The sequence below is a fragment of the Phaethon aethereus genome (genome assembly GCF_964289735.1).
Source record: "Phaethon aethereus genome assembly, contig: HAP1_SCAFFOLD_343, whole genome shotgun sequence".
In the NCBI taxonomy this organism is placed as follows: Eukaryota; Metazoa; Chordata; class Aves; order Phaethontiformes; family Phaethontidae; genus Phaethon; species Phaethon aethereus.
Window position 1 is genome coordinate 38,105 of NW_028113957.1, and position 14,975 is coordinate 53,079.

At 47.1% G+C, this 14,975-nt stretch overlaps 1 protein-coding gene across 1 annotated transcript in view; it reads right to left on the reverse strand.

Moving 5' to 3' along the window:
* RMDN3 (regulator of microtubule dynamics 3) overlaps positions 1 to 10,683 on the reverse strand; it is a gene marked incomplete at both ends in the record, with an annotated part of 39,505 nt that extends 28,822 nt beyond the window's left edge. Inside the window, 6 exons of the mRNA XM_082016008.1 lie at positions 712 to 772; positions 1,268 to 1,370; positions 2,923 to 3,190; positions 7,368 to 7,514; positions 8,195 to 8,390; positions 10,515 to 10,683. Of these exons, the coding sequence (XP_081872134.1) occupies positions 712 to 772; positions 1,268 to 1,370; positions 2,923 to 3,190; positions 7,368 to 7,514; positions 8,195 to 8,390; positions 10,515 to 10,683 (944 nt within the window). The remainder of the gene's footprint in view (positions 1 to 711; positions 773 to 1,267; positions 1,371 to 2,922; positions 3,191 to 7,367; positions 7,515 to 8,194; positions 8,391 to 10,514) is intronic.
* Positions 10,684 to 14,975: the final 4,292 nt, after the last annotated feature.

Here is a 14,975-nt window from a genome sequence, read left to right on the forward strand (position 1 = left end):
CCAGGACGCTTGCAGCATCCCGCCCAGGCACACACACGGGCCCGGAAGGCAGCTGCTGGGCAAGTACTGTCTTCCACTTTTGGAAAGGGAAACTGCACAATTCCTAGGAAAGCTTCGAAACAAACTTTCCTTCACCTTTTCAAAACATATGCACTTGAGCTGAGTAGCCCAAAGAATATGCAGTCTTTAAATTTAGCCTGGTGAACACCAAATGGAGCTCATAGTCCTCAATTCATCTCAAACTCATTTTATCAATAGCTTGTTTCTCTAAACATCATCCAGAAGTTCACCCTTCCCTACCACCAAAGTTCATTGACTCGTTAGGTGCAGACTCACAAAACCTTGATACAATCTGTTCTTAGTATGCAAAGAAGTTTATTATTTTATTTAGGAGCTTTTGCTCAAAAACTCTTCTGCCCATTCTCGTCTCACAGAGAAATTCATAATTAAATTGGTGCAAGCAGAGCAAAGTTTATTACTACAATCATAACCAAACCTACTGTCTGTCAAGCCATTACTTACACCAATTAATCAAAGCTGTTAAAAAAGGCTTTTTAAGGAAAATAGTATCAGTGTAATATACTCCCAGAGCAAATAAGTTTGGTGGTGGGTGGGGTTTTTTTTTAAGTTTTTTAAATGCCGCTCAGCTCACAGTAATCTCCAAGTCCTTTTCCTACGCTTCTTAAAAGCAAGAAGTAAAAAGTTACATACCACTGATGGCACTCAGCACTTTGATCCCATTTCTGTAAGGCAATGTCTATCACTTCTTTCCCTGCAAGTAAGTGGTCAGAGATAAGAAATTCAGCCACTTTCTCTTTCCTTCCTTCTTTAAGGCTGTTACAGTACAATAACAGAATGGCATAAAAAGTTGTATATTTGCTAGTTTTATACTACACTTGTCTTGAAAATGTTCTGTAAATAATTTCATACTCTTGCAGTGATATGGAACATCCAAGACCACTCAAAAAGATCCTGCAAAAGTAGAGTAGCAACATGGTTTCACCTCATTTGGAAGTAGAGTCACCTATAATGAAAACATCTTCCCCACCATGCTAAGAAAAGGTAAGGAGAGTTTTCAGTGGTTTTGTTCTGATTAATTTCACAGCCTCAGATCTAGGACTCGTCCCACTTCCCTTCCTCTCTTCCAAAAACCAGCAGGCCCAAAAAGTTGAAGAAGGGGGGCAGGGGGAGCAGGGGTTTTAACTCTGAAGCGTAATGTCAGCTTTGACCACCCCGCTTCCCTTGCCTTGAACACGCAATTCCTTACCATCAGATGCGTACGATCTCCTCTCATCTGGGTCTTCTGTGATTTCGCACATATCACTATGTGCTCGGGCCAGGCGCCAAAGAAAGTCTTTCTGGTCTGCATACTGCAGTAAAAACATAAATGTGATACATCAGGACCCATCCTGCCATTGACAAAGAGCATGAGAAAGAAAAATCAAGTGGGGGCATATACTGGAAGTCACACAGACATTTTCCTTAAACTTTAAAAGGCCTCAACTCTACAAGAACTGAAGCAAAACCACAAAAGAGCAAACTAGACGGCTAAATTTATAATTAAGCTTACCATGCTACACTACTGGTATAGGTCTAATTGTTGCTACCTTCTAACAAAGAACCCCTCCCCTTCAAAGGCCATACCAGGGTCAGTTCTTCAGCAGTCTCCAGTAACCTCAAAACACTGGAAAAATTCACCCCAAACCTCACCACTTCATTAAAATTCACAAATTGAATTTTACTTTTTTCATGCTTCAGTCCGTATTCAAACAGTTTCATATCCTGGCTTGTTCTTCAATCCGGGACAGTACTGTAGGTGTACTGCTAAATTTGAATCAGGTACATTCTGACAAACTCAAACTTACTTTAAAAAAAAAAAAAAAGTAAAAACTTAAACCACAACCACCTAACAGTCTGATTTCTTTTGTGATAGTATTGTAAATGAATGAAAGTGGGACAATCACCAGAAAGAAGTATGCAAGAGAATTTCAGAAACCAACAGGCCTGACATTTCTTCCTGGTGGGAAGGAAAAAAAACCAACCTACTTGAAATTAGAACTGATCAAGTGATCTGTTATTTCTTTCCTTCTATTCCTCCTGGAAATACAGGAGCCAAGCACGTCTTGCTTTTTAAAAGGCTAGTAACCCAAGAGGCTCAGTTTACTTTGCTGGCTGTGCAGTACTTCGGTAAACACTAACAGAGGCTGACAGTGCAACTGCAGCAGGCACAGGCAGGCCTACAACAGCCGCAGCAAGACACATTTTGGTGTAAGCTAGCTATCTGCAACAGCTAGGGCAAAACTATCGCTGCCCTTTGCTATGTCCCCACACCTCACGGGCAGCTCCAGTGTTCACTGAAGCAGGGGATCAATTAACATCACCTACAGGACATAAAAAAGACACATTCTTTAAGGCAAGGACCTGCACCATCCAGGTTTTTAATCTCATTAACTAATATACACGTGTTACCTAACCCTTCTGTTTGAATATGCAACTTAGTTATTTCATGAACCACCACACACGTGCACTGGGCAGTTCTCGGAAAGACCAAGTGTCCTGAATACAGATGGACCCATTGCACATGCAACGAGGTGAATGTTCTCAAAACGTTTGCTGAGTTTAATGTATACACACAGTACTGCTACTTTACACATGTACGGTGTGTTCACTCAGGGAAAGTGATGACATGATGAGACACAGAGTTCCACGACAGAAAGCGACTGGGAACTGGCTGCTGCTGCAGCCTGAACAGTTTTGGCCTTCAGCCCGCTCCCAAGCTGCTCCTGAGGAAGGGGGCCACTGGAAGCTGGCCCAGTTGTTGCGTGGGACCTGGACCCTGCTAAGACATGCAATTTCCTCTTTCCCAGCCATTTAGCTGAAAACACAAATCACTGCTGGAAAATATAAAAAGGCAACCTTTACCGCCAGTTTATTATTCAGCAGCAGCTGGAATCCCTCTCTCTTCTCCTGCTCGTCTCCGTTGTGCAAGCGGTCAGCCTGCTGCAGTAGCTGACCCAGTCCTTCCTCTAGCGAGGAATCTAAGATTAAATGGGCATCATCCTCGCTGACGAGATCCAGGGAATCCCGTCGCGCAGTTCTCACTGTTTCACAGCTCACTTCATCTTCCCCTTCTTCACTCTCTCTCTCGGACTCCCGGTCGTAATCAGACTCAGCGTTGGCTGTGGTGTACCTTTGAGGAAAAAAACCACAAGCAATGCAAAATTAGTTTGAGGAGATGCTGTGCAGCCTATGACCGTTTTATACACATGGTACAGAAAGAACAACTCTTCCTCACAGAGGAAGAGGAGAATCTTAGTTTATGCTGGAGAATACTGTACAATGCAAGTGTCTCAAATAACACACCAATCATTGTTCCTCATGTAATATACACCACCTCAAAAAGCTGAAGAAAGAAGGCCCCCCAAAAGTCACATAGAATTCAGTCACAGGTGCCCACTTCTCACTGGCGTACGTACCAGCTTCTCTTAGGCCTTCTAACTTCAATGTAAGAGAATTCAACAACTAAGAACAGAGCCAGGACAACTCTGTTAAATGTATGGATTATAGAAGAGAATTTCAACCAAAAAATCTAACATACTTGTCCATGTTGAAAATATAACCTGAGGTTTTTAGCCTGTTCCAGGAAATTTCAGACACAATAGCTGTTTTGGCAATATCTAGTACCTCCATCATCTCCATCATCTTGTCTGAGTGCTAAATACAAAACAGCTTGTTCACACTGACACGTGAAAAGGTGCAAAACAGTAGGAGAGCGATCAAAACTATTTCACACGAGCAAGAAGTCCAGCAAGGAGACAGCAGACAAGCCACAAAAAGACAGCACATGTGCAAAAACACAGGCAACGATTAGCTGCGGAATTAGTCAAATGAACCAGGAAAAAGCTCAGATCAAAGTTTCTGAAAATGGCTAAAAGTCAGCTCCCCCAAATCATATACAGGCACCTAAACTGGCAATTTAAAACAGCATTATATATTGACTGAAACCATTGCAGCAGGGTGTCTACTTACAGAACTAATTTCTGTTTTGAAGAAGATTCTCTATTTGTCCCCCTCACATTTATCTGCAAGCTCTTAAATGAAGAGTAAGCGCAAGTCAGCCAGTAATTTAAGAATGTGCACTTTCATATTTGGATTTTATTGGTTTATCTGAATAAGCTCTCTTCCTGAAGCAAGCTACTTCAAGTAATATAAACACTTAATTCTAGGGGATGTTTGTAATTGTTACCCAATTAAACTGTGCCCAAGCCATGTGTTGAACTTAACAAGTTCTGCTAGAATTAAAAGTCATTGCAGTCTGGGGGCATTCAGTAACTACAGCTGCATTGCCTTTTGTCCTGGCTGAATTTCCCCTCCGAGGGAGACCTTCAGTGCTCCGTGTGTGAAGATGCCTTTGTCTGGAGACAAAGATATGCGACCAAAGCCTGTATCTGAAGAAAGCAGTTACAGTAATTTGGCCACACAGATAACAAGACACATTTGGCTATCGAAGCTTCAATTTGCTGAGAACCATCAACAATGCTCAAGCATTTCCCTCTCTGCTAGAGGGTAAACAAACACCCTCACTCACCACAGCCTCCAGCCCTCATCCATTAATTTAAAAAACGCACCACTTTGTACTGACACGTTTTAAGATAAGAAATAAAGTAAGAGTCAGTCTTGTCACTTCAAAGCCAGGAAACCAAGCACTACAAGACAACACCCTGGAGATTATGTAGGCAGCACTAAATTAATGGATAACATAGCAACATGGTGGTGAGTGACACTGACACAGCTCTGTTTCAGATTAAAAGCCTCATTTCTTGATAATTTCTCTATAATACTGTATACTGTATAAATACTCTACACCTCATTTTTGGTACTTACACACAAACTCCTCAAACTCTCTTATTCCCCATCCTAACCGACTATGCAGCACATTTGTGGGCTACACAGCCATGACACCATCTCACTACACCATTTTACTGGCAGCTGCAAAGATTCCAGTACTTCAGCTGAAAAACACTTTCCACATTGAAGGCTCCTGAAATACAATATGGTCTTTAAAAACAGACAGCAATGGATGGCTCCTACATACTTTTTTTCTCCACCACAAAAACATGTTTTCTCCAAGACAGCTCATACAAGATGCTGCCAGTTTAAAAAGACAAGTAATACTGTATATAACTTCATAAACTCAGAGTCTGCAGAAAGATTGAGGGATTTAGATGTTATCAGCCTGTTTTCTCAAGTTTATGATGATGGAAAGTTCTTAAATGCTTCAGTATGTTGAGGCCTCTGGCTAGGGCACATCCTGAACGAAAATGAAAACATACTATCTGGAACAAAAAAGTACATGGCAAGAGGAGGCAAAGAAGCCCAAAAGACCAGTGCAGTGCCAATGCAATATAGAGAAATTAAGCAGCCCAAGACCTCTGGGCTCCTGAAAGCTCATGATGACTTTTGTGAATTGTATATGAAATCGGAGGAGGTGCTTATGTCTATGTGGCTTACAAAATAAGGCTGAAATAAGAGTTCTTCTTCCTGAATTTCATTAAAATAATACAATTGCCAGAAATGAATACACAGCTGAAATTTATCAGTTGAGAATAGTCTTATTCTTCCTCCCAGTGTCTGCTAAAAAGCTTAAATAGTCTTCTCCAAAATTTACATTTCCTACACTGATTTTCTACTAGAAAACTTTAGTATTTACATCTCTAAAAGACAACACTGCATACAAAAAGGCAGCTGGTCCTGAACAGACTCATATTATACCTATTGGTACAGGACAAACACCAGAGTGAGAATTTATATACTATTTGAATTTTTTTTAAATCAAATTAGAGATGCTTACCCACTAATTCTCCACACTGGTCATTAAACCCAACTACAGCTTTTAAATAAAATGTAAGAACTCCTCCAACCACCACTAGGTTCCCAATGAAGTAATGAGGTTGTGCAGTAACATACATCCCTGCTCCACCGATCACTGGAGGTCCCCTGAGGGGGATGTGTTCTCTGAACCTGAGCATTACTGTCGGGCTCTATCATCACAAAATTTTCTAATGATCCGACAACACCTAGGGCTGGTATCTGTTGAAAAAGACCACCCGTTTCAGCATGCTTTACAAAATACATTGGCACCCTGATGACTCAGTGCATCTGCTATCATCGAGATAGCAAGGTCTTGTCTTTAGAACCAACTACATAGTTTTAAAATTTGAATGCAGCCTTGTTACCTATTACACCATCGTGAATCACCTACTCCCTAATTTTGCTTTCATACGAACACCTGCTTCAGATGAATGAAGCAGTTCTCTAACCTGAATGAGGTCACATCAGCTCTTTCCCGCTTCACCAATTCCAGCTACTAGAGATAAAAATACTAAAACGACACATTTTTATGGCCATCACAAAGCTTGCTTTCCTGCAGATCCGTGTCCTTTGTTCTAGGAGGCTGCTTCCAAAATGGCTGCTTTGTCCCCCGATTACAAACCCATGCTACCAAGTGTCACTTTGCACCAACTTACTGGTCATTTAGCTGCCACAAACAGCATGTCATGTCCAAATTCTGCCTGCCTTGCTCTCAGTGCTACGATTAACTTGGAATCGTAGAATCATTTGGCTTGGAAAAGACCATCAAGTCCAAACTTCTCTCTTCATTTCAGCTTCCCTTGGAAAACGTATACAGCCAGTGCTGCATGTTTTAGAACACACGTACCTCAAAAGCTACAGAATTCATCTGATTAAGGCACAGAAGCATTTCACCAGAAAAGTAGCAGTCACATACATGTATGCAGTAGACCTCTTGTTCTCTAACAATATTTGCATCTCTATTGTAATTTTTACCAATGCTCTTAAACTACATGGTATTTTTCACCTGTTTTTAAACTACAAGAACTTAAGCAACACAACCGATCACACACTGAGAAAAATCTGTAAGAAATACCCTAGCCGAAGACATTTTAGTTAATTGGAATATATTTTTAACTCTCTGAAGCTTTCCAGACATTCTAAGATTATATTATTGGATGGAAATTTTATTTATAAACTCTCTCACTCAAGTCCCAGGCTGGACTTGTACTTCCGTTCTTCCTGCAAGGTTCCCTAATCAAATCACTGCTTTAAAAAACCCTCAATAACTATACACTTTTTTTTTTTTTTCTTCTTTCCCCCATTTCTCCGAAAGTCAGAATCATTGCACTTCTCTCAATCTGGCCCAGGCAGTAGTAGACTTACTGTAATAAAAGCAAATAAAACCACAGGACACCTAGTGGGGAAAAAAAATCCCTTCCTTTACGTTATAAACTGCTCCAGTAATTGGGCACCAAAGCCCATAAAAGCTGCTTCTAACTCAGTGCTCTGCTTACCCTCCTTCACTTTCTCCGTCATCCGTATTGGCTGTTCCTGAGCTGGCTGTGAAATAAATTGAACTGGAGCCTGTGGAATCACTTCTTTCTCTAGAAAATGGGAACCGCCTCCGGCGAGTTACTTTCTGGGTTTCTTCCAGATGGGACCTTTGAGGAAGGCAAAAAGAGAAACAAATAAACACTTGATACCAAAATGTCTGTTATTTTGCTTCCTTTCTCCTCTCTAGCAGATTCTACCCAATTTACTTTATATCCAAAAACTCACAAGGTGACTTACTCTGCCTTATACAAACATCCCGCTGCCATACACAAAACATCATATTCTACAGTTAAAGCAAGTCTGACCACGGACTTGGTCTATATACAATCCATATATGCTGTCCATACACAAAGGGGTAATCACATCACATGCATTCCTCTGATTTCCTTAACAAAGTCCATGGTATCCTGAAACATCTTGCAGAGCAGAGGACTTTTTATTCTGTATCAAAAGTTGCCTACGGTTGGCAGCAGAGAGAAAACAGCAGTAACAAAAGGTTAAAAAAAAAACATTTACAGAACAAATAACCTTCCCAGGCTAGAATATGAACCAAGCGTCACTACTTAATACTCCATAAGAAAAAAAAAAAAAAAACAACCCTGGCTAAACATACTGGTTTTTTACATTCATCTCACTGGAGGTCAAGACATAATGCCAGTGGAAACTAAACAGACACTTTTTCCACTTTTGGATTTAAATTTAACACACTCTGTCATGGCAGTTTTACCATGCTACAGAGGAATTGTGTGCAACAGTAGGAAAAAAGAGAGAGGGGCAGGGTCGATACCTGACTTCACCAATGATTTCTGCAGCCAAGTGCTGCAGGCTGTTTCTTAGCTCCTCCACTTCTTTTCTTAGCTCTGAAATGTTTCTCAACACCACGTCAAGGCGCTCCAGGACATCCACCTGCTCGTTGTGCATTAGGAGAGGTGTGTACATAGCACTATCTCCTGCCTCTACAGGAACCGGCACTCGGGGCGTGACTTGAAGAAAGCAAGAGGAGAAAAAGTTCATTAGATGCAAATGGGAAAGGATTTCACATGGGAAACCTCAGTCCAATTTTGTTTTCAGAAGATGGAGGATATGAGGCTTGGTCTCAAGCACTGCTGTCTGACCTGGCCTGACGTTTTGGGGTTCTTCAACTGGTTTATGGCTCCCTTGTCTGACAGCAGCATCTAGCCACACTTAGTAGACTTGCAATAGCAATTAGGGGTAAACAAAGCTCTTAACTACACTTCTATAAAAATCCCCTTGTAATTAAAAAAAAAAAAATCCATTCCAAATATCACAACGACTGCAAATTAAGAAATTGCTTGTTGTTTTTTTTAAAAGTCCTTACCACAAATTAATTTAATTCTTATTCTCCACACTTCTGTATTAACATCACACTGAAAAGCTACACTCTGCACTTCTCCTGAACTGCAATCAACTCCAGAGGCCATCAGCCAGGAAAGCAACCAGCTCACAAGATACCATGTGACAATGAACAAAGACAACAGAAGCTAATTTTGGCCAAAAAAAAGACCTATTCCTTAAAAAACAAAAACCAACCAACCAAACAAAACCCCACCCAATCCACCTCTATTCTTATTCAAGGAAAAAAACCCACAGAAGCCCAAAGAGGAAACATCAGACTAATTAACATCAGCAGTTTAGTCATTAAAATGTGTCATTGCCTTCTACGGAGTATCTAGAACCTCTACCAGTCTGTCTGATCCTTGAATCTTCCTGCAGATATAGCACGATCGGCCAACATGTAAGAACACTTACATCTGTGGATTTTAAATGTTTTCTTGAAAGCTCATAAATATTATAAATAAATACATTACCAGCTGAGTCAATTATTTAAGAAGGAACACTCTTTTTACATTTTTATATTAACAACAACGAAGAGAATCACTCTGAGAAAAGCAGCCACATTTGCAGAAACACAGGGCTTATATTCCAGCGCACCCTGTGTCAACGCACCTAAACTCAGAGATAAAAATCTAAATTCTCTTAAATAAAGAAGTACTGTAGTCTTTTCCCTACTCTTCTTTCGCTTCTTGGAAACCACGCTGTTTGCTTTGCTAGCAGGTTTCTCAGGAAGGGGCTGTAGAGAATCTCAGTGTGCTCTTTTCAAGGATCTGCCCTGCTCTGGCAGCACTTGTCGCTGCTCCGTTACCCCAGCAGCGGAGGCCGACGCTCCTGTCCTCCCCATTTCTGCTCAGGACCTGCTGTTTCAGGGTGAAGCTGCAGAAAACTGGGTGAACTAACTCCTTCCGAGATATACGGTCAGCAGCCGGGCCAGACGGTTGTTGCAGCCGTAGCTCCCAGCCTATCAAAGCCACACGGGCGTACCTGCTCCCCCATTACCGCTGTGCTGCTTGCCCGGTATGTGCTACCTGTAGCAGGGAACCATTACGGTACAAGCCTCTCAAACCGGCTTCTGTAACACCGCAGACTAACGCAGTGCACCGACTACTCCCGCCCCAACACGGTACCAAAGACAAGCCTGCAGACACCCCAATAAAGACGCTCCAGCGGAAGTTCTTCCCTGTGAGTAATAATGCTTTTTAAATCGAGCCCACTGAAGCACACGTACTGCGGCAGGGCCACCCCCGGCACCAGCGCGGCGCTCCCGCCGTCTGCTTTTAAAACCCGACCAGCGAACGCGGCTCCGCTTTCTGCCGCCGCCGCTTTGCGGGGCCGCGGATCAATTCGAAAACACCGCAGGTTTCCGAATCGGCCTCTTCAAGGGGAGAGGCCGGCAGCGAGCGGGTAAACGTGAAGCGTTACAGCAGCGCTGACACGCACCGCCAAGGCGCGCCTGGGCCAGAACAGGTGCCCGCGGCCTCTGCCGGCTCAAGGCAGCCTTTCGGTAGCCCGTCTGGGAAGAAACGCGCAGGACTACGGCCCGAGCGCGTTTTCCCAGACGCGCGGGACGTGGCGAGGCCCGCGCCCGGCCGGGAGGGCCGGTGGGCGCCGCTCCGCTGCCCCCCGCCCCGCTCCGGGCAGAGCGGCGACCGACGGCCCGGCGCGCAGCCCTGGGCGCGGCGCCCACCGGCCCAGCGGCCCGACCCCCGCCGACCGGCCCGGCCCGGCCCGGCCCCGCAGCGCTCTCCTACCCTGGCCCCGGCGCCCCGCGGCCCCCGCCTGCCGGCCGCTGCCCCGCCGCCATGGCCGCCCGCCGCGCCTCCGCAGCACCCAGAGCAGGCCCAGGCTGGCGCCCGCCGCCGCCGCGCCCAACGCCAGCCCCAGCGCCAGCCCCAGCCGGCCGGGCCCGGGCCGCGCCATCGCCGCCCCGAGCCGCTGCCCCGCGCGGCCACCGCCCCCCTGCCGCCCCGGGCGGCGCGCGGGGCTGACGCGCACAGACAGGCGCCCTATGGCGTCGAGCCGCGTCATCACCGAGCGCCGGGCCCGGCGCCAGCGCGGGCCTCGTGGTACGTCAGCGGGGCCGCCGAGGCAACACCTGCACCTGTACCCACACCTGCACCTGTACCCACACCCACACCTACACCTGTACCTACACCTACACCTGTACCCACACCTACACCTGTACCCACACCTACACTACACCTATACCTGTACCCACACCTACACCTGTACCCACACCTACACCTGTACCCACACCTACACTACACCTATACCTGTACCCACACCTACACCTGTACCCACACCTACACTACACCTGCACCTACACCTACACCTATGCTTGCACCTGCACTACACCTATACCTACACTACACCTACACCTGCACCTATGCTACACCTGCACCTACACCTGTACCTACACCTGCACCTGCGCCTACCCCACACCCCAGGCCCTGCAGCTCCACGCCCAGCAGCCCAACACAAGCGCTGGCGCTGCCCCGTGGCCTCACCAACAGCCCCTGCCGCCCCGCTGCCCCGAAAACCGCTACAGCCCCCGCCGCACCCGCACAGTGCCGCAGGCGTGGCGCCGCGGTTCTGCCTGGTGCCAAAACCGTGGGGCGTTGGGTTTAGCTCCGGTGGTATCGGGAGAAACACCACAACTGCCACTGGCTCTTCACCCACCGTCACCTTGTGACCTGTCCCCGTCCTCTCCGGCGGAGGAGCGACAGCCACTGGACACGGCTGCGGGGACAGGCCCTTGGCGTGGGCGTGGACGGAGCAGGCTGAACGCCTGCACGCGGTTATGACGTACAGCCCTGCCGCCCCGGGCAGCGCGAACGCGGGCTCGCGCGGATATTAAAGATGGTATCTGAGGGACGCCACGCCCCAGCCTCGTTGTTGTTCTTCCCCGCCGCGCTTTAATGAAAGTAATAAAAACAAGCTTTTGGAAAGAAATCATTTCCGGAAAGAGCAGGTGCTTTGCTCTTCCCCTTTAGCCCCTTCAGACCAGCAGAAAACAACGGCACGCCGGCGGGTGGTGGGTCTGAGACCCCCGTTGGGTTTGATGTTCTAGTATTATCTTTTTGCCCCGAAACGTGCCAGCCCCGCAAACGAACCCCCAAATCGTGCCAGCGTTTTTGTTATTGCCATTAAACCATTCCGCAACAGCAGCGGGGATTGTAGTAACACGGTAGTAACATCCCTTCCCGCGTCATCGCGAATCCTTTTAGCTGGGGTGTAGGCAGCGGTGTAAATCACAGACCGCTGACGAAACCGCTGCGGTCGGGCAAGGACGGGGCTGGCCAGCGGCTGTGGACGGTGTTAATTCCGCTCGGAAGTCCTTTTACGTCCCGGAGCACCTGCCCTCAGACCCACCCGGTGCAGCACTGGCACGCGGCGGGGCTCCGGGTGAAGTAGATACGCACGTAGGCTGATTTAGGAAATTTTCTTTAAATGCTTCACTTTTCCTAAAATAACCTTGTGATTCGGTTTTACAAAGACACCTCGGGCGTGTTCGCTACTGCAGGTCTGCAGCAGACGTGCCGGCTGAGTCGCTGAGACCGGCGACGCGTGGCCGCGCCTCTGACGCACGAACCGAAGCTCCTCCAGAAGCACGAGGGAGCTGCGGAGCGTTTTCACCTGCGGCTCTAGGGGGAAAAGGCTTTACTTCCCCCACGTGGCATCAAAACGTGGTACCAAAGTCACTGCTTCCTCGTAAAAATGGCTCCACCACTTCACGCCCCAGAGCGGGATCCAAGGCAGCGGCTTGCAAAGCCCCAGTGCTGCGGACCAGCGGCTTCTTGAGGAGTTGGGGACACTGTTAGGAGGAAAGGCAAAGACCCTCATACGCATCGAGCTGTCGCCAAGCGCCGTGCTCTTGGAACACCCACCCTTTTTAACGCCGCGAGGGCTGCTCGTCCCCCGAGCTCTGGGAGCGGAAGTGTGTCCCGAAGGATGGTGCCATGCTCCGGGAGCTGCGGCAGGACCGCAGTAAAACGGGGAATGTCCCAAACCTCCCTCTGGGCTGGCTGGGGGTTCGAGAGCTTCCAGGAGTAAGGGACAAATGTACAAAAAAGGGGTACTCGGCAAAGCCCAAAGCTGCTGAGTGAGGCAGCGGGAGTGGAAAACGGTTATTTTGGCGAGCGCACCAGTCACAGGACTTGCGGTGGTACGGGCGATGTAATGAGCCGCCGGTTCTCGGGTTGAGATCGTGGTATTTTAGGTGGCAACGGACTCTGTGTAAGGTGAAGATGGGAATGGCCAAACAATCAGCCCGAGCCTTTGAGGGTTGAATTTCTCCATCCAGCAGTAAAAGCAGCGAACGCGTGGGGCAGTTACACGTCCGGCGTGATCCCCCAAACCTGTGGCTTGTAAAGCAATTGCTGCTGCCGGGATTATTGAAACGAGAAATGCCGTCTTCTGGAACAGCCACAGGAAAACTAGTGATTCGTCTAACACCCTCTGCGGCGGATTTCATTACTAGCTGAAACGATGGATTAAACATGTTCTTTTACGACTGTGTCCCAAGTACAAAGCTCCCCAGCGGCAGCCTCCGGGAGCGAACGCTACCACCTCATCAGCTGTATGACACGACCTCCTGCGTTTTCTCCTTGCCACCAGACACAGCGATTCGCCTTCAAGAAGCAAACCCACACCTCAGGCTCAGGGGATGCTTGTCCTAAGGTGCTGCCCTCCATCCAGTTAGTAATGTTCTGGGCAGGAAATTTAATTGGGTGCTGCAGAAAGAAGAGGGTGTTAATTAGAAAAAGCCGCTGCTGTGGGGGGAGGAAGAATAAAGCTCTTCGTGTGCCGCTTGCCTCTCATAGGCGTGGGTAACGGGGCGATGATTCCTGGCAGAACCAAATAACCTTTTGCTTTTCTTTTACCCGAATTATTGGGAGAGATTCAAAGCCAGCAGCTCCCACCGGCCCCGTTCCCTCCACGACTGACGAGGGCTGTAAGCAGACCGAGCGCAGCCAGTGCCAAAGGGCAATAAGCTGCTTTCGGGTGACGGATGGGATCGCTGAGATATATTGCACTGCATTTCGTAGCTGGCTCTCACGCCACTGCAGGGCTGAGCGCTCGGGCTGTCTCCCAGATTTCGCTATCTCATCAGGAAATTCAATACCGAAATGCTGTGTGCAGGCTCTGTTTTCATTTTCCTCTCTAATTTTTTTTACCCCCGAAGAAAGAGCAGTGTATGAGCCAGACCGACTAGCGAGAGCAAGAGCCGGGCAGGCTGCCATGCAGCGAGAACCCCGGGCTGTTTTTTTCTTTACTTTGTGGATAGACCGAAGGGTCTGGATTTCGTATCCGTATTATTTTCTGCGGCCGGCAGGATGGTGACCGCGGGACCACGCTCACAGTGAGACCGCCCGATTGAGGTGCAAAGGGGTTACGGATTCTGGGACCCGTGTTGAAATCAAACACAACTCAGGTGAAATACGCAGGAGGCAGCATTTCTTTTTCATTAATTGGGCCACAGCAGCAGTAATGTGTTAATTTGTGGCACTAGAAGCCAAACGCAGGTTTACACTGGAAAATAAGAGTTAGAAGTAAACATTCGGACTGTCTGGCAGGGTGGATTTTGGGAAGATCCTCCTTAGGATGGAAATGATCTAAATGGGCTGGTGTTTAACCCATGGGGTAAGGCATCCCACACACAGCTTGAAATTAATATATTGGGATATTTGTGGCACATTTTAGGAAGACGACACCATCAGCCTCTGTTGGTTATTTTCTTTTATCACGCCAAACCCAACAAAAATGTTAATAATAATGATAACAGCGGTTAGCAGGATTTGGCTTTGTCAGAGCGTTTCCTTTAGTCTAAAGAGCAGGAATGTTAAATTCTCTCCCTTGCACCCCGTTGGAGTTAATCAGTAACTTGGGGCAGCGCAGAGAAACCAGCCCCAGGTCAGGCAGGAGGGACACGGCAGAGCACGGCACCGCAACGTCCTTCATCAGTTTTCTCCTCCAGTCATTTATTTCTGAAGGTTATTAGCAAAATTAGGGATCGATTACAGCTTGTTAGTAGTTTCTGTCGAGCTGCATGGAGATGTTTCTGTGCAAGTTTTGAGGCTGGGGGACTATTATTTGCAATTTATGGAAATATTATTTGCTTCATATACAATTTTCAAAGTGCTAGGACAGGTGTTGAGAGGGAATTACTCCCTCAGCACCTACAGAGGAAGCATCCCTGTCTGTCCCGGTCT